The sequence below is a fragment of the Cebidichthys violaceus genome, unplaced genomic scaffold, assembly GCF_023349555.1.
Source record: "Cebidichthys violaceus isolate CVI_PGR_0920_01 unplaced genomic scaffold, fCebVio1.0.p SCAF_21, whole genome shotgun sequence".
NCBI classification, from domain to species: Eukaryota; Metazoa; Chordata; class Actinopteri; order Perciformes; family Stichaeidae; genus Cebidichthys; species Cebidichthys violaceus.
Window position 1 is genome coordinate 11,373,363 of NW_027176384.1, and position 19,835 is coordinate 11,393,197.

Consider the following 19,835-nt stretch of genomic DNA (forward strand, 5'->3'; position numbering starts at 1 on the left):
CATAACTTCCCTCCAAACGTCATCATCAGCGTTTATTCAAGGATGTTTTTCATGGCAAAATCATTCGTCATCATTTTCCAAAATTCAGAATGTTTGATTCATGACATGTTATGTAATGTTAAGTATTATAGTTTAATGTTATATACATCTACCTCACTTTTTATTTTTATTTTGTTCTATACATTTAATAATTCAATCACCTTAGAACCAGCAATAGACAACTATTGAGGTTAAAGTATTTTTAAAACACATTAGATCAAAATTAACGGAAAAAAACCATTTACATTAACATGCCTACATTGTTATTATATGCCTTTTAAGATGAAGTTGAAACATATGAAACATCAATATTCTTTTTAAAGTTTTATTATATTAACTGTGGTACAGAAGAAAACAACTTACCACATTTGATGTAAACCTTTTCAAAAGTACATATCACTTTTCTTTGTGCATTATTGGGACCAATGGAAATTGTTGGACACAAAACCACTTTGAGTTCAGCACCTTTCATTTTCTCACAGGTTCTAACAGCCAACACAGCAATACTGTAACAACTACAGTACCTCAACATGTAACAAACATAGCAACTAAATCAATATAACAAGTATTCCACTAGCAGAAAGTAAGTAAAAGTACAGAACTGAAGGTGAAGTTCTCTGGATGATAAAGAAGAACAATGAAAAAGAGTCCATAGCGGAAACTTGTGTTTTGCATTAATATGTTCAAAGGTGGTCATAATAAACTGTAGTTATACTATATAGTTACCTTTGAATTTAGCAGTGATAAATAATTTCTGATACATAAGGAATTTCATGTGCTACTTATCTAAATATACACGCGTCTTCCTCTTTCCTTTATAAAGTTTACTTTGGACATACTATGGTTTTTGATCTTTCCCTTATGGACTTTCTCTACAACAACAGGAGTCTGACAACAGACACATTTACCATGTAGGGATCACTATTAGGTTCAGAAATGGATCGCTGTAACACTGGTGTTTTAGGTTTGAAGCTGTAAGTATTCACAGGAAAGCATATTTTAGAGCATTTATCGCTAAGGATGCAGGGGACATTAAATGTCTACTGCATGGCGCCTACACTGCAGTGCCTTCACTGCTAAATGTAGTGAGAAAAACTACATTTGCAATACGATGAAGGTAACTCCAACTATTGGAGTACACTGGCTTGAGCGGAGCAGTTGCACTGCCTAGCTATTGTAGTACCCTCTTAGCTTTAGCTATGTCTAGCAGCAAAAAGACTCCTTAGACTGCACAAGCCAAAGTTTGCTTTTAATTGGAGGTGACGGAGTCCTGAGCGGTGTCCTGCGGAGGGTTTGCTGCTGGTGGACTGCTACTGAACATCAGCTTCCTGATGATATCCGCGTAGAAAGGTCCATAGACAGACTTGTTGTAGTTAACCAGGGAGATGAACTTTGCTCCTGTCAATGCTAGTTCAGGCTTGATAGCTGTCAAGCCAGCTGGTACCTGTTCAAGTTTGATCTTGGGTTTAGGGTCACAGATGAGGGCCGTAAAGAACTGCTGCACCCGATCCTCTGCACGGAGACAGAATGAAGAAGAGGAAGGTTAGAAAAGGCCAAACAAATCTTCACGTTTGAGTAAAAATCTAAAAACTCTGTCTTACCAACGAGAGTGCGGATGGGATTGTCCTTCTGAGTGATGCTGCAGATCTGGCCTGTGAGGGTGGCCTGCAGCGCCGGGGTCAGGGCCGGGTAGCTCCTCTCTGTTAAAGACTTGTTGAGCTCACAGCAGATCTGAGCACTGACGCTCTGTAGTGCCTCTTCTAGGTTAAAGTCCCTACAGATAGCAGGAGAGGAGACTTGTGGTTTGAGCTCTTGTTTCACGTAAATGATCAGACGTATGTCTCAATACAGATTGTGTTGAGATAGTTGTGGTGTTTTGAAGTGGGGTTGTATGAGGTAGTCCTTGTATTATCTACAGAATATATCTCCACTGTTTCTTCTTGCAGTCAGTCGACCCTGAACTGACAGTTATCTCTGCTCTCTTCAGTACAGATACGTTTCACGTTCAGTTCAGTTACCAGTTGGAAAACACTGACAATGTTTATTTTTAGGTGCCTAAAATACATGTAGCTGCAGCAGCCCCCCCCCCCCCCACAGCAGTAGGCTTCATTGCTTTGCTCCCATGCTGGTACTCCTGCAAGTTTCTCCCAACTGTCTACTTTAGTTAATACACTGACTATGGATAAGTATTTCATACAACCCCACTTCAAAATACCCGGACTATCCTTTTTAGATGGATAGATTTAAAAAAAAAGAAAGAAAAGAACTGACTTGCTGTGCATCCCATCCAGCAGCACACTAATCATCCTCTTCAGGCGGTCAGACAAGGAGGGCAGACCCTGGATAGACCCTCCAATGGTACTGTAGATAATGAGCAGCACCTCGTTCACCGCCTCACACTGCTGGAGCTGCCGTTGAATCTCCCGCAGACGTGTCTCGTCAGTCATCCAGGTCTGCAGAAGAAGAGATTTAGGGATAGTTTCACATTTTGGGAAATGCGCTTATTTGTCTTCTGGGGAAACAGTTAGCCTGGCTCTGTCCAAAATGTAGAGAGACACACTCACCTCAGGCAGTGGGCTCTTATCGTAGTCCCATGTAAGGATGCGGAGGAAGGCAACGTTGAGGACCTGAAAGGGCCCGGGCACCAGTCGCTTTCCTTTTCCCTGACCATCTGACAGCTCCTCAAGTGCTGACTTGATCCACGAGGTGGTGTGCTCCAAAGCGCCTGAAGAAGTTTGTCACAGTAATACCGATTGAGGAGTTTGTTCTCAATACTATTTTTGACAAGAATACACACTTTGGTACTACCTGGCCACAGAAACGATAAAACATACGGTATTAAAAGCTGTAGAGAAAACTCTGTCCTTGTTCACTCACTGGGTGTTTTGTCCAGGATGCTCTGAAACGTTGCTCTCTCATATTCAACACCCTGCCTGTGCAGCACAGGCCTCAGGTTATCGATTGTAAAGTTGACTATGTCAGCCTTCATCAGGTCCAGCACACGGAAGATCTCCCTGGGGTGTAAAAAACAACAAAAAAAAAAAGAGCCACCGTGATTGACTTCAAATCAAATGTTTTTTTTAAAGGCTTTAAATCCCATTTGTGTACGTACCTGAACAGCGTCACTATGTTATCTGGGCTTTCGCGGAGCTTCTGGATATCCTCATCCCTAACCGGTGCACACAATTTGCCCATGGTGGTGATAATGTACGAGGCGAGTCCCTGGATGTCTACAGCGTCGTTGTCGGCCTGCTGACGAATCAGGTCCATGTTCAGCACCTCCGTGATCTGGGTCCGCATCCGATTGGCGCCCGGATTAAGGAATGACAGTAAAACCTGTCCAAATAGGACGATACTATGCTTAAACGATATTAAGCATTATTTATGACTCAATTAATCAGTGATGTTGCTTAATTTGTTACTGATTTTCTACCAGTCACAAAGGAGGTGATGAAGATAAAGAGAAGCAGATAGAAAAAAGGGCCTTGAAAATGTGAGCAATTCAGTCATTTCTGCAGATCGGGTGGAGCTGTGAACATCACAGTGCGTGTGCTGACCTCTCTGATCTCCTCCAATAATCTGATGGCTTGCCCATACTCGGGCGGGTCGTCGTTCAGCTCGGACTCCAGGATGTCCCAGAAGGCCTTGTGGACATTATCTCTAACTATCTTCCATAAACTAAAAAAAAAAAAAAAAAAAAAAAAAAAAAAAGAAATGGAAGATTTAGTTTAGCTGAGTATATAATCTGTCAGGGAAAATGTCCGTTTATGAAATGGGCTTTGGTAGGGACAGTGCACAAAGTACTAAACAACTGACGTCATCTAAAGAGTAATACAAAAATAAATACTAATACTACTACTACTTTTGTTGTATTGCTGCCAGTATCTTATCTGCTACTGTCCCTGTGTTCACTCTTCCACTAAGCGTGAACACTGTGTTCACTTTCTTTACCGTTCACCTCATCTCTTTTTGTCTCTGTCCTCTCCACTCTCTTGTGTTGGGCTTAAGATAAACAGAGGCAGACAGACGGTGACGTATGGTGTGCCCATCTTTTCTCTTTACTGTAGAATTAAATCCAGATTCACATACATTACATATATTTGATCAAAAGGTTGTGTCTCTATATAATGTCAACAATATTATTGATCTATACACTAACAAACAAGGTAATCTTATTTATCAGATCTGGAGACAAAACGATCAACATGAGTCATTTCATTGGAACAACGTTTACTTTGAAGTAGCTAAATTACCATAACAGGAAGTGTGTGTGGTGTGTGGTGTGTGTGTGTGTGTGTGTGTGTGTGTGTGTGTGTGTGTGTGTATATATGTTAAAAGTTATCTTACATGACGTGTACACATAACTCTGTCAATACTGTGAAACTATATTCTATAGGAACTTTTTCCAGATTTCAGGATAAATCTCTGGGAGTAGAGCTAATAACAGAGTCTGAATAATGCGAGGCAGCGGCAAGTTTAAATGATTTGAGATGTAAAACTTGACATTTGGAATCAAAGCTTGTGTCATACAACTCATGTGCACTAACTAACATTTTTTTGTAAAGCCCTTACCGGACAAACTGATGTTTAAATTCACTGATAATCCACAAAACATGATCGGGGTGTGAAAGATGTTTTTCACAGTATACCTGTCCTGAGGTAGGCTGTCTGGTTCCAGGTGGAAGTTGCGGTTCACAATGATCTCGTGGGCAATGCTGAGGTTGGACAGGTCTCTGGTGGACTCCATGACTTCATCCAGTTTTAAGGTTTTGGGTGGGCTTGCTGTGGGAACCAAATATTGAACAAGCTTTGAAAATAGACAAATGAAAGAGCTAAAACAAAAAAAGCACGATGACAGTGGTGAGGTTGGTAATTCCTGTGATTGCAGATAAAATCCAGTTTAATCACGTTGCTGTCCTTAATTACGTTTTTTTGAATTGGCTTCCCTATTCTTGGGCTTGTAGGGAAGCGCAGAGGCTTTTTTTAACCCCATTGGAAGTCTTAAAACATTATCAGTACAACCAAAATCTAATCATAAATATTTAAGGGGAGTCTGAGTCAGTGCAGAAACCACACCGGCTAGAAGGCCATTGTAAGTCAGATGTTGTCTTGAGAAAAACGGCGAGGTGGCAGACTCACAGGAGGGCGTGCAATGTTTGCTGGAGCAGTCGCTGGTGAAGCTCTCCCGGGAACAGTCCAGGTCGCTGGTCGACGTCACGCTGTCACAGCGCTCCGAGGACGACTCCACGTCACTGCCTTGTTCCTCACCGCTGGACGTGGAGGCAGGTCGCTCATCATTTAGAGGCATCTTGGGTTATAGCTGCACACGAGAAGGTGGTTACGACCCGTAGCTTGTTGGCTGTGACGCCAGCAGAGGGACACAGGTTTTCTCTTTCTGAAGCCCTTAATAAAGGGGATCTTACTCTATGAGCAGAAACACCGGGGACAGGTTTAGAACTGAAGAGGAAAGTCTATCTTTCCTCCTTTATTTGGATGTTCTTCTTTGTAGTTCCTAACATGAACAGTAAAATGTTTCTGACATTTCATGCCTGGTGATATTCTGTATTTTTATTGTTCATAACAAATCTCATGAAGAGAACGAAAACCAACAATGAATTAAATCCTACTAACAAGTATCGCCCGTGTTGCCAAAGCCATATTTGTTCAGCACCATAGACATTATCTAAAAACTATTACAACAAATAAATGAGCCACACTGTTGCACTTAGTGACATTTTTCATGACCGCAGACACTGGACTTAATCGAGGCGATCAAACATTCACCTTCCAGGTGGTGCAAACACACTTAAAAACAAATGTGCCGCGTTAGTCACTCCTGTAGCCAAAACCACAGTGGCCAGCTGTTTTAGGGAATTACTGAAACTACATATCCACAATCTAATCGTTTTCTGGCTTGAGAGTATATTAAAAAGGTATTGAGAGACAGACAATCGCATTGTTGGTTTTGGTCTTTTTCATGGGATTTACTGTCAAACTATCAGATGCTATATTCTTAAGAATGTCCAATAAGAATGCAACAAAGTGAGTTTACTGAGAAGAATATTAAAAACTCAACTGATGGTGCATTAAGTCATTCTTTGGAAAAGCATTTTCAGTGTGTGTTATCCAAAGTCAGGACGCAAACAGAAGAACGCCATTTCCTCAACTAGGTTGAGACAAAAGCGTATTGAGAAGCCCTCTGTTGTCCCATGTTGCCCTGGAGACCCAATTCATCTCGGATATGGATCTCCAAGGCAACATGGGACAACAGAGGGCTTCTCAAATTCGCCAAACCGATCCCGTTACACCTGTTTTGTCTGTCTTTCAAACAAACAAATATAAATACATCAACATAAGAAAGAAAGGTAAAAAAAAAAAATACAAGCTAAATCCAAACTCCTCCGCCTATGTAATATGATCTGCGCTGGGTGAGCCCTTTGGGTGTTCCTTCCTGTCCCCGGCCTCACTTATCTGCTGCCAAAAACGAATGCACACTCCCTCGCTGCTCATTTGGTTCAAAGATAGCTCAAGGGGTGAGGGTGGGTGTGTGACTCCCATGTACCCCCTGCCGTGTCCGCAGCTCATTCATTACATCATCTGCTCGACTTGACAGCTAGGTCACAGCAACACAACAGGCCAATTTTTTTTTTTTTTTATAGATTATCTAGAGCGATGGGAGCAATGCAGTCCAGAAAACTGATTACGGATTAGGTCTACCCTGTCATCTACTGCTTCATTACAAGAAATCCTCTTAAAGTAGTGTCAATGCAGGGTAAAATAAAATGCAATATGCAATAACATAAAGATAAAAACCTGGACATGAGCATTAAAAGAAAATTTGAATAAATAGTCGGTTCATTGTAGACTGTAAGATCCAGCACTGGAATGCAATGTGCTGGTAATACATCTGGCAAAATCCATATAACTTGAGCAGATGTTTTGGATGAATGCAATACGGGATCCAAATAGGTTACATGCTGTTACAGTAATCTGTGCAGAAACAAAGACAGTCCTCTGGGATCCAGATTTGTCTGCAGTGCAATGTAAACAAAGCCCTGGATCAGGGGGGCGGGGCTAACTGCACGGGGTCTCTCGGTATTGGCTCCAGCTCCCTGTCGCTCACCCCCACATGGAAAACCTTTGGCTGTGTTGCTTTGCAAGTGGACAAAAAAAAAAAAAAAAAAAAAAATGCACACACGCGTAAGAAGTGGGTACACGTGATCTGAGCAGCAGACCATAACAAGAACTTCGTGTGCATTTAATATAGTGCATCATATTCCCATGCACCACGTGAGAAGACAAACACAAAGTGCAGTAAGACGAAATGCGTTGAAGATAAATGAAGAAAAACTCGTCACTTCTGTTTAGGCTACGTCATAGCGGATTTTACACGACAGTCTTTGTTTTTAGTAAACATGAGCGTCGGCGTGTACGTGCCCACGTTTCCGCTCCACCACAAGCCAAAATGCACGTAAAGTTACCAACAAAACCAGTACGAGTGAGTCACAATTTAAATTTGAGTAAAATGAGCTCCCTTTACCTCATTCAAGTCTCCGGAAAAGGAGATTGATACCCAGAATAGCTCAACTCTAAAGTGAAGATCCGTCGTCGTTGTGTAATGCTCGTCTCTCTGTTTAAAGGTCTTTCGTTACCCCAGCTGGCTCTGAGAACAAATGGGCGAAACCATTTCTTACATAGGGTCCATCAACGGCCAAGCAAAGGCGAACGGAAGGTTTGCGATTCAAAATTCAAGTGTTTTGATTAAAATACAAGTTTTGAACTGGCTAAATGCACACGACTAGCTTGCAGAGCGCAACTTGATACGATATTCTACATTGTGTCGCCCTTGGTGGAAATGGTACGCTCCACTCTGTTTCACGTGGGACGACTGTGTTTACGGATGTGACCTCAGTGTGTTTACAGCAGTGTATGCATGTCTGAAAGACACTACAGGGGACTCACCCCATATTTTAAGGTCTGTCATTACCATTTAGGGTTAAGAGTAGTTTTTAATTATAATGTGGATAACATTCAATTCTTTACTACGAAACACAACACCTGTCTATTTCATCAAGTAGACATACTGCTACTTCAATCTTTGGCATGTATCATATAATACTGCATAGTTGCCTTCACCATAAGTTACAAACATGTACCAGTATAGATACAGTCAGCATGACATATTTTTGCCAGTGCTTAAAAAAGAGCTATTACTTGGATTGTTATTATCACATGTAGAAACATGTTCAACAGATGTCTAGATATACTATACTATATGTTCTACTAAAGTGGCACGTCCCTCAGTCAGAAACAGTTAATGTTGATGTGTAGAAGAACAGCTGCATTAGAAATGCGTCTCGTCTTTCAGCACAATATCAGGACAATGCAACACCCTTCCTGAGACCCCCTAACCATAAATAGAGGAATTAATATAAAACTGAAATATTATAAACTAAGGAATTGACTTATATTGCATTTCTCACTTGATAGTACCTTAACTTAAACCTGAAATGTAATGTTTATGGTTTAATTACCATGTTAATGTTAATGGCTTGTAAAGTATTGTAAATTCAGGATTCATAATGCTACACCTCCACCCCAAAGTGATATCAAGAAAAATTTAGTCCTGGGTTACACAGCACATTATAAAGACCATAACTTCACCCAAATTTTAAAGACATATAGAGAATTTCTCTAACGTATCATAACAAATTATATTATATCAGAGTTTTGTAAATGGAATAATGTCTTATAACCGTCAATGGCACGCTAAAGCATGACTTTGTGAGCTCTAAGAGAAGTGGCAGCACTGTAGAAGGTCATCTGCAATGATGATAGGCTAAGTATCATAATATATCCTTGCCTAAATTGCAATATTCTTCCAAAAAGATGGAATTCGCAGCCAGCTGCCGCAGCCATGGGCCCTATCAGAATGCTCCTTAGAGCACTGATTTGGCCAGGGGAGCTCTTCACTAGTATATGTGTTTATTTCCAGGTGTGACGGTAACTATAGCTTATTGTGTTACAGCCCGCCTCAAAGGCTGTGACAATAATGAGAGATCTGCCATGGCGAAACTACAACGAAAAAGGACGAATAAAAGCTCAACTAAAACATCACACCATGATGTCTGGTACGCTGTTTGCAGGCTATAAAGAGCTTCTTTTGTCAGAGGCTGCTTCACTCGAGGTGTGTGAAGGATTGACACACAGGTTTAACAATTATACTCATAAATAAACTAATGGGTTTCATGTTGATCACTATGAATAGACTTTATTAACTTCGAACGTGTAACATATAATAATAAAAAAACAGAAAACGGAATAAAATGAACAATAAATATTGCAGAGTATCAATGAACAATGTCTCATTCTCATTAACAATAAAAAGAAAAAAGCAAGCTAGGCCTATGATAGATTATTAAGCTGCTAAAAAGTAAAATATAACGAACCGTTGAAGCTACATTATTGAGGACACATTGGTGTTGGCCAGTGATATTGATATTACACGAGTCAAATGTCAGTTCCTCCTGGCAAAGTCTGTCATGCTACACCTGAAACATGACTCCATGATCACTGTGACTGTGCTGCCTTCAGGCTGTATAAAGAGTGTCTTCTGTGAGAAGCTGCTTTACTTGTGGTGTGTGGAAAAAACCCCAGAGCTCCTTCCTGTGTCCCACTTAGCAACCAACACTGCTTCAGCAGAAACAATTCACTCGTGTGCAACATCAAAGAAACTGTTCAACATCAATATTTCCTTTATGCAATAATGTATTCAACTGTTCGGTTATATTTGTTTTTTTTTAACAGTTTAACCTTTTAAACCCTAGGCCTATAATCAATTATAGGCCTAGCTTTTTTTGTTTGTTTTTACTGATGCTTCTTCTTATTGAGAGTGAGAATTGTTCATTGACAGTGACAGAAAAGCACTGATAAATATGTTTGGAAGTGTTTGAAGATACACCCAAGGTAACCAGTTGTTTCATAAAATGTTCCCTGGACACTTATTGGATAAAACACAAAATTACTTCCATATAAACACCAGTAAGTAGCAGTCCATATATATATATATATATATATATATATATATATATATATATATATATATATATATATATATATATATTTTGAAGAATTGTAGTTCATGTGGGGACAAATGACACAACACACCGGGAGTTTGAACACACCAAAAACAACTTTAACCTCCTGTTTGACATTTTAAAGGACTATGGAAAGTCTGTTTTCATATCAGGGCCTATCCCCACACTCAGTCATGAAGCTGACTGTTTTTGCAGACTCCTCAGTCTCCATACCGGGCTCCTATCCGCCAGCAGGACTCACAGAATGAGTTTTATTGGTTGATTTGAACCTGTTCTGGATTGTGCATCTTTGTTTAAAAGAGACAGGAGCCGTCCCCACAAAAGGGGCAGCCACATGCTATATGCTAACCTGCAGCATGTCACACAAACACCCAGCAGACGAATTCCCCTCTTCCTCTTCCTCTTCCTCTTCGTCACAACCTCACACACACTGGTTCCCATGAGAGCTTCCCCTACAGGTCTACAGAACATTTTAAACAAATAGAGTCAAGGACATCAGGCAACACATTACCCCATACCGTGTTTTACATGTCAGTAGGGATATTCCTAGTTATTTTAGCAATTTTAAACCTGTTTCGCTGTACTTTTTAGCTGAAATCATATCCCGTATGAAATCAACCAGGTACAGTCTTGACTTTAAACCAACTACATTTCTTTAAGAGGTTATTAATAATAATAATAGTTAATTTGTAACAGGAACTGTTCCATCGGTTCTTAAACATGCTGTTTAATTTGTATGTTATAACATCTTCCAAAAGTTTTTGTCAGGTTTTAGAGCTTTACATAGAAACTGCCCTCCTCAAGGTAATCCTTTTAGCAGCCGACAGAGGGGAGAGCTCAATTTTAATTATTTTAATTCTGTTAACATAAAGTCCACTGCCAGAAACTTAGGAGTACTATTTGATTCAGATTTAAGCTTCAAACCACAAATCACAAAAGTTGTCCAGTCCTGTTTTCTTCAAATTAGAACAATATCCAAAATCAAACCAATTACTGTAACTCCCTTCTCTCTGCCAGCAACCAAAAGTCACTCAGCGGCCTCTGACTGGTTTAAACAGACGACATCACATCACCCCAATACTGGCTTCTCTTCACTGGCTCCCTGTTCGTTTTAGAATTGATTTTCAAGATTTGACTGATCACTTTTAAAGCACGTATGGGTTTGGCCCCAAAATACATGTAGGAAATGTTGACCCCCTATGATCCAGCTCACAGCCTTAGATCCTCAGGTGGGGCCCTTCTGTCTGTTCCAAAGTCGAGGCTGAAAACTAAAGGTGACGGTGCTTTTTCCATCACAGCCCCTCGGCTTTGGAACGAGCTGCCTGAAGAGATGAGGCTCGCAGAATCAGTAATCTCTTTTAAATCACTTCTTAAAACACATTTTTACAGACTGGCTTTCATGTGATGTGGTCGCTTTACTGTTTTATTTGAATTTTTTGATTTTACAAAATTGTTTTACAAAAGTGTTTTGCAAAATTATTTTTACAAAATTATTTTACAAACTTATTTTACAAAATTATTCTATTTTTATCGTATTGGCTGCTTTTTCTTCGTTTCATCTATTGAACTATTTCATCTGGGTTTAACTCTTACCTTAGGTGTCGTGCTTTGTTGGGCCCTAAACTGGCACTGAAGTAGAATTTCCATTAACAAATTGACACTTGAGTTAGAATCCCTGATATTAAAAAGAGTAGCAATTATTTATGAGAAATTGAGTCTTGATTTAAGAAATGAAATGTAGTTGTATTGCTCATTCTTAATATGATCACTATTTGATGAAAAACAAAATGCATAAAAACATTTGTATAAAGTGCAGTTAAATGTTAAATGTTATTACCACATAAGAGCCCATAGATACAGGAGTATATTACAAAAAAAGCAGAACACAATTGGAGGTAGTTCATCGCTTTTCTTTGGTTTGGTTTGGGACCAAAATGAGATCAACACATTCAAGAACGAGTGAAAAAACAACAACAACCTAATGACCAAAACAATAAGAATACATACTGTATATTATCGCTAACCTCTAGTTATGTCTAGCCACGGAGGCAGCTTTTGAGATATGCATCACTTCATCTCAACCCCAGTACCAGCTGATCAGATCATTAACAGCTTGGTACTCCTTGTGGTCTTGTAAGTATTTACACGTTTTGCATGCATGTGATCTTCCGAACTCAGACCTTTGAACTTTAAACATGCTTCTCCAGGCAAAGAATTGCATGTACTCAGTTTTATTTTGGTCAAGGTAAAGTAGCCGCTCTGCCAACTTCTGTGGAGAAGAAAAGTCATCGACATGAATGAAAGAATCAGCTGGGGCATATTCCTCATAAGTTTGTTTTGGAGGGCCCAGAGTTATGGGTACAGTTCCCATGATCAAAGGATTGTAGAGCTTCTCTGTGATGTAGTCTTTGTTGATGGAGTTTTCAAAGGAGAGGTAGAATTTACAACTAGAAAGTATTTTTGGATATTCGTCGTTACTTAGATGATGACCAAAGGCGTTTCCATAAACATGAATCTTGATGTATTTCTTCAGTTCATTGTAGTACTGAACCCTCTTTTGCTGCTCGCTCCAGTTGCTCACAATCCAACACACCAACTTGTCCTTTGCCGGCAATTTGAAACTCTCATCTTCAGATGTCACTGGCAGCAGATACCCATAAGGCACTTGAATATTTGAATCACGGCGATAGTTGCATGTCAAGTTGAAAAGTTTTTTAAGACCAGGGATTCGAGGTGAGTTTGCGGGTGACTCCATATTAAACCACACCCATTTCTGAAAACTGGGACGTGGCATTTTGGGCAAGTTGTCTAAATTTCCATGTATGTCCCTGTGATGGAAGACAACCCCGTGGGCTTTTGGGTAAAGCGTCTTGTCATCTGTTAAGTGGCATCTTTTGATATCAAAAATGTTGCAGTCAAGCTCAAATCTGGAGCCAAATGGCCACATCCAGATCAGCACAATAGTGTCAGGCTCAGTGTCCACTGCTGCTGTCTGGATATCATGGGTTGGACTGGAATGTGTGTTATTTTGGAGCTTGGTAGCGCTTTTGGGGTTTGGGTGATGGATCTGTGCTTTATCTGCACACAGAAATGCAGGACAAAACTGACTGCCTTTTCCAAAATCTAGGTACTTGATGTCAGACCTGTACGTGATAAAAAGGCCGATAAAGCACAACACCACCAGGCTGCCGAAGAGAAATGGACGCAGAGAAGTCCACTGGCAGGCCGAGCAGGACATGGTTCACCTTTGGAGAGAGAGAATAGATGCATTGATTGGAGACAGAACATTTGAATTATTTCTCTATTTTAAAGCTTGTTCTACCTAAATACACAAAATCTATCTCACAACACAGCAAAAGATTATCTTTCATCCGTGACATAATTTAAATCTAGCAGACTATAACTGAAATTGCCATATCCTTGTTTTCAGAATTGGGTGTGATCAAATATGGAGTCACACACCTCAAATCCTTATTGTGGTTAAATATTAATTTTGACATGCAAACATTGCCTTTATTCAAATATTCCAGTGCCTTATGGGTAGGCTATTTTGTGCCAGTGACACACTGAAAAGTCTATATCTCCTTGGAAAACTCCATCTACAAAGACTATATCACAGCAAAGTTCAACAGTCTTATGATTAGGGGAAGGAGACATCAGACACAGACTAAAGTAAAAACTAATGGACCTTATTTTATTGATGTAAGTGCTTATTACAAATGTTATACTGATGTCCGTCTTTGTTTAGCACAGTGGACAGTATCTCTCTCTCTCTCTCTCTCTCTCTCTCTCTCTCTCTCTCTCTCTCTCTCTCTCTCTCTCTCTCTCTCTCAGAGATACAGACTATTCAATACTTTTGCTATATGAACTATCAGAGTTTGATTAAACAACGCATTTTTTTTTTGCGCCATCAATCTCCATTATAATCGTGTATATCTTTGCCTAAATTCCGTTTTTCTTCCACTAAAGATAAAAACACTGTACGCATGTAACAAGCGTAAATTGACAGGTGTTGCATAGCGTTCGTAGGAAGACGCACGAGAAATGAGGAGTATCTTTTTGTTAGACACGTTGCGTACTGTTGTATGAGGATATGTTGCAACAGAACGTACTCCTTCATCTGGGGAAGTACTTTTTATATGACGGATTTTCATTGGATCATTTTTTTTTCTTGTACTCTTTTACTAAATACAGGAAGAGCTGCCCCGGTGATCTTATTGTACATTTATTTTGCTTTTTAATTATATCTTATTATTATCTCCGACAAGCCGTCACTCCCCATACAACAGAAAAACAGCGAGGTAATGATTTAAATTACGGTCATAAAAGAGTAACAATAGATACTGGCGCCAAACATGCTCTAAAAGGTATAAAGTCCTTGAAAAGTAAAATGTTGTAATCAATATAACATATAACGCATATATGTTATATAACTCTATAAACGTAAAAATGTTTTCTTTGCTCTGTTTGAAAAATATGTATTTGTTTCCTCGTCAGAGTCCACCGACGCCCTCAGACTGGTTCCTCTATGTTTTTGCATTTTTATATATTTATACATGAATTCATTTTATTAGATCATCTGCACAGTTTATGGATATTTTTAATGTTTAACAACTTTGAACTCTTAATAAAATGTCTCTTGGAACGTTCACAAACTGAACTGATCAGTCTGTAAAAATGTCCACCTGCCTCAAAATTAAACACAAAAACACCTGTTTTGATTACATTTCTTTTTTTTAACAGAACAACAGTTTCATCTTCAAATAGTGATTAAAATGCCTCTTACTGTGTTTGTCGTCTCTGCAGAGCTTCAGGTGGATGAATGTAAAGAAGAAGAGCAAGTGATCCTCCGTTCTACTGTTTGTCAATGTGTAACAATCCTGGATAAAGTTCATCAACAGGACACTTCCTTCTACGACCAACCGGATAAACTGGTTCCACTGTACCCATGCAGGTAAATCCGTTAATTTGCAATTCAAACCTGCAGGTCACATTAATAACAGGACAAAGTTATCAGTGAGTCATCATGTGAGTCTAACTATCAGTGTGTTTCAGAAGAGTGGTTATGTGTGATTGTAGTGACGCAGGTCCTGAATGTGGTTCAATGAATTACATTTCAAGAGAAAACGTTTTGAACTCTTTCGTGTAATAACTTTATGACAAACAGAATTATGATATCATATATTAGTTCATGACATAAACATATTCACCTTCTGTAAAATCAAATTTTGTTATTTTTGTTTCTCCAAAACTGAGGGTGCGTTCAGGTGCTCCTCATCAGATCGTAAAGTCAAAGGTCTCCCAGTTTATCAGCAGGAAACTTCCTTTTTAGACAAAACCTTCTTAATCATTAATCCTTCTTAAATAAACTGGTTAAAATTCCTTTTGATTTATTCAGTTATTATGTCAATAATAACTTGATTCGTAAAACAATTCGATTTTTTCCTCTCCTCCCTCCTTTTTCTTGGTGTTATTTTTTATTTGGGTTTTTCTTCTTCTCTTAGTTTCTGTCTTGATCAGACCTTTTTTGAAACAGGACAAAGTCATGTGAGTCTAACCCTCCTCTCAGTGTGATTCAGAAGCGTGTTGAGCATGTGTGCTTCTTATCACATGGTTGTGTGCTACACGCAGTCACACCTTAAATGCTATTCTAATGAAAAACTCAACTCCCGACCTCCCAGTTTATTGCATATAGAGCAGGGAATCTAGATCCCATCACAAGTGGTCTCATGTGGAGATGAATTCTAATACCAGGTGTGAACTGAAGAACTGAAGGCCCAGACACACCAGACCACCATCAAAGCCCGTCAAAGAGGACGACGGCTGACTTTTGCGGTCGAACTTGAACACACCGCAGAGATAGACAGTTTGTAAAAAATGTAAATAATAATAATAACATCTCTCTCTCTCTCTATATATATATATGATATATTTGAATACCAGTATTGACTATTGGTTTGATGTATTATGTTCATCAGCAATTGATTATGATATTCACCAATTTGTGAAGGGAAGCAAAATGGCGTTTTATTGTTTGACTGTAAGATTTAGATAAGGCAAAACTCGTTGAAAGATCAGAAGGATGGGCGTTGGTTTTCATTTCATAAACTTTACAACTGGAGCATTATGGCCTAGCTTGTTCATGAGCAACCATCCAGATGGTTTAACCAATGTGTAGCAGGTGGAGTCAGTGCAATATATTTTCCCGTAGGAAAGACAGAAAATAAAGCAAAAAACAACTTGATAATCGTTCTTTGGTGTGTTTTCTTTAAAAAAAATTATCTAAATATTTATGCCGTTATTGTGAGGCATAAATTAGAAAGGGCTCGCAGTACAAGCTGTCGCCTATAGAGAGCAGCAGCGCGCGGTACTTGGTAATGTTTGGAAGAAAAAGAAGAAGAAGAAGAAGAAAAAGAAGAAAAAGAGAAGGATGCCTACGTCATACGGACAGCTAGTTTCAGAAGGTTGAACAGCCAAACGAGAAGTTTAACAAATTAACATTTTCTAATCTACCCTTTGTTGGAATACAGCCACACAAACAAAGCATAGCCGTGTAAATAAATGTTAAGACGTTGGCGTTTAGTGTTGACTTCTTTACTTTCTCCTAAAAAACATACTTCAAAAGTATATTATGGGATTGTTATTACTGAGGATTGATGTGTAAGCTGACTTTTACTGTTGCAGTTGGGCGACGTGGAGCTACATCAGCGGATAGTTTAGTCTATAACAATGTATCATCAGCATTTATAAGCTCATCATATGTTTTGGATCTAACGTCAAATTCCTGATTTGTTGACTATACTAGCTTCTAGCTATAACGCTAGCTGTCAGATCAATGTTATGAAGAAAAGAACAACATTTCCATCTAGAATTGAGCAAGTGTGGACTAGAAGTGTTGAGAAGCATACGGAAAGGTACAAGTACATTAAGTACAGCACCTGAGTACATCTATACTATAAATATATTCCACTTACTCTCCTGGTTTCCAGTGAAATGATGAATATGTCAGGGACAACTATACTGTTAAGGCTACAGCGTTTACTGCTAAACCATCATTTTTGATATACAGTAGAACATAACCTCAAGTCTGGGACAATAATGCATGTAAATCAATGGACATATCCCCCCAGTTTGAAGACCTGCATGAAGGTCATCATAACATTTTTAGCTCTGGCCTCGACCCCTTTTCCTCTGACCCCGTGTCTCCCGACAGGCTTCTTGGGGCCCTTTGGTGCCTTCAGCTGTGGCACAACATCATCCAGGCCCTGCAGCTGCAGGTGGAGGTGCGCCGCCGTAGAAGGCATCTACGCGTCCACGCCGAGTGTTTCACGGGCTCGGACGCCGTGGATGCGGTCCTCAGTTACTTGATGCAGAATGTGGTGTTTTGCACGAGTGAAGTGTCGCGCCTCAAAGCTGCTCGGCTCTGCCAGGCTCTGATGGAGGCCAAGGTGTTGGAACCGGTGGGTACGAAGCTGTTTCGCAGGGACAAGGAAGTGACCTTTGAGGACGGCACCTGGACATACATGCTGCAATTCTGAACTCGCTGGGTGAGACTTGATAAGGTTTACGGAGATTTGACTGACCATTCTGGCAATGTTGACATCAGATAAAAAGTGTGTTTACATCCATGAAGGTTAAATCCTTTTCCTTCTCCTATATTGATCACATCTTGTTTCTTTCCAGATGAAGGGAAGGTGCAGGAAGCCATCAAAGCATCTCAGCTGTGTTTCCGACTGCTGGAGACCAGCGTGAGAGATGAACTCCGGAGACTACTGGCCTTCATGGCTACAGCGGCTCACCCAGATGCTTGCCGTCTTCAGAAACAGGTCCTTTTTGGCCAAACCAGTTATGGTGTTCACTGCCCATGCTGTTCATTGTGCAATGTGTTTGTATCTATCGTTGACCTTCTGGTGGGTTTCCTCTCAGATTGATAACGGCCTCAGTCTGCCGCGCTTTTCAGAGAGCAATCGTCCAGAATCATGAATTGACTCGACCCCAGAGCGAAACCCTGGTCCTGTTTCTCATGGACAACTGCACGGAGCTCTTTAAGGTACACTTACATTTAAATTCAGGTTTTAATAACATGCTATTATAAAGACAGTGTTCACATCACTTAAACTTATTGGAAAATATCGTTCAATCAAGTTTGATTTGAATTGCTATTTTGTCAGAAATAGCTAAAACATTTTTTAAAATTCTGTTTACTCTTTCTTCCTGTAATAAATACAGACTCCCACATCCCTTATTGAAGCTGTGAGGAGAACACTAAGGACTATGCAGCAGGGAATAGACCCTGACTCAATTACCAGTAAGTCAAATACATATACACCTTATACATGTACAGAAAACTTCATATTGTGTTAAGTCCACTGTGCATTAGTCACAACACAACACCAATGTCCTCTTCCCCTCTTTGTGTTGCAGCTTTCACTTTCTGCCAGCAGGTGGCGCCACAGGACTACGAGGATCAGCGAGAGGCAACCACACTGGAGAGCCTCAAATTTATATTTAGCTTTTTAACAGTTCAATTCAATTCAATTACAGGCCTAGCTTTTTTTGTTTTTTTTACTGATGCTTCTTGTTATTGAGAGTGAGAATTGTTCATTGACAGTGACAGAAAAGCACTGATAAATATGTTTGGAAGTGTTTGAAGATACGCCCAAGGTAACCAGTTGTTTCATAAAATGTTCCCTGGACACTGACGAGGTGTGACTTATTGGATAAAACACAAAATGACTTCCATATAAACACCAGTAAGTAGCATTTTGCATAGCGCGGCAGTCATATATATATATATATATATAGATATATATATATATATATATATATATATATATATATATATATATATATATATATACATAAAAATTACCATTTTGAAGAATTGTAGTTCATGTGGGGACAAATGACACAACACACCGGGAGTTTGAACACACCAAAAACAACTTTAACCTCCTGTTTGACATTTTAAAGGACTATGGAAAGTCTGTTTTCATATCAGGGCCTATCCCCACACTCAGTCATGAAGCTGACTGTTTTAGCAGACTCCTCAGTCTCCATACCGGGCTCCTATCCGCCAGCAGGACTCACAGAATGAGTTTTATTGGTTGATTTGAACCTGTTCTGGATTGTGCATCTTTGTTTAAAAGAGACTGGAGCCGTCCCCACAAAAGGGGCAGCCACATGCTATATGCTAACCTGCAGCATGTCACACAAACACCCAGCAGACGAATTCCCCTCTTCCTCTTCCTCTTCCTCTTCGTCACAACCTCACACACACTGGTTCCCATGAGAGCTTCCCCTACAGGTCTACAGAACATTTAAAAAAATAGAGTCAAGGACATCGGGCAACAAATTATTTTGCCTGTCAAAGCACTTTGTAAACTCTGTTATTAAAGGTGCTATAAAAATAAAGTCATCATTATTATTATTATTATTATTATTATTATTTCTGTCAATAAAAACAAAGCTTGGAGCTTTAATTCCAATCAAGTTCATTTACCAATTTCTTTAATATATAACATCACATAAACAACTGGCACTAAAGTAGAATTTCCATTCAAAAATTGACACTTGAGTTGGAATCGCTGATATTAAAAAAAGTAGCAATTATTTATGAGAAATTGAGTCTTGATTTAAGAAATACAATGTTCTTAAGAAATACATTCTTAATATGAACACTTCTTGATGAAAAACAAA

General features: G+C 39.5%; 4 protein-coding genes across 5 annotated transcripts in view; 1 reads left to right on the forward strand and 3 right to left on the reverse strand.

Moving 5' to 3' along the window:
* Positions 1-348: 348 nt before the first annotated feature.
* On the reverse strand, positions 349-7,685 carry tcp11l2 (t-complex 11, testis-specific-like 2). The gene is made up of 10 exons (XM_068717377.1): positions 7,580-7,685; positions 5,179-5,359; positions 4,689-4,821; positions 3,597-3,717; positions 3,152-3,375; positions 2,917-3,053; positions 2,604-2,764; positions 2,311-2,492; positions 1,641-1,813; positions 349-1,551 (listed from the first exon to the last, which is right to left on the reverse strand). The coding sequence occupies exons 2-10, from the start codon at positions 5,345-5,347 to the stop codon at positions 1,289-1,291; spliced, it is 1,563 nt and encodes a 520-aa protein (XP_068573478.1). The 5' UTR covers positions 5,348-5,359; positions 7,580-7,685; the 3' UTR covers positions 349-1,288.
* Positions 7,686-12,030: 4,345 nt separating this feature from the next.
* Positions 12,031-15,010, reverse strand: LOC137877442 (4-galactosyl-N-acetylglucosaminide 3-alpha-L-fucosyltransferase 9-like). Its single transcript, XM_068717378.1, has 2 exons — positions 14,923-15,010; positions 12,031-13,381 (listed from the first exon to the last, which is right to left on the reverse strand). Exon 2 carries the CDS (start codon positions 13,372-13,374, stop codon positions 12,214-12,216), a length of 1,161 nt encoding a protein of 386 aa, XP_068573479.1. The 5' UTR covers positions 13,375-13,381; positions 14,923-15,010; the 3' UTR covers positions 12,031-12,213.
* On the forward strand, positions 15,002-18,908 carry LOC137877443 (DEP domain-containing protein 7-like). 2 transcript variants are annotated; one of them, XM_068717379.1, is made up of 6 exons: positions 15,002-15,090; positions 17,350-17,683; positions 17,820-17,962; positions 18,063-18,186; positions 18,366-18,444; positions 18,561-18,908. In XM_068717379.1, the coding sequence occupies exons 3-6, from the start codon at positions 17,892-17,894 to the stop codon at positions 18,722-18,724; spliced, it is 438 nt and encodes a 145-aa protein (XP_068573480.1). In that variant the 5' UTR covers positions 15,002-15,090; positions 17,350-17,683; positions 17,820-17,891; the 3' UTR covers positions 18,725-18,908. The 2 variants fall into 2 exon arrangements, with proteins under 2 accessions (XP_068573480.1, XP_068573481.1); XM_068717380.1 differs by lacking the exon at positions 15,002-15,090 and having other exon boundaries at positions 16,035-17,683.
* Positions 18,909-19,629: 721 nt separating this feature from the next.
* The window catches only part of LOC137877051 (4-galactosyl-N-acetylglucosaminide 3-alpha-L-fucosyltransferase 9-like), a 5,217-nt gene continuing 5,011 nt past the window's right edge, over positions 19,630-19,835 (reverse strand). Inside the window, exon 2 of the mRNA XM_068716733.1 lies at positions 19,630-19,835. This exon is cut by the window's right edge and continues 1,847 nt beyond it. The gene's annotated coding sequence lies outside the window, so the exon portion shown is untranslated.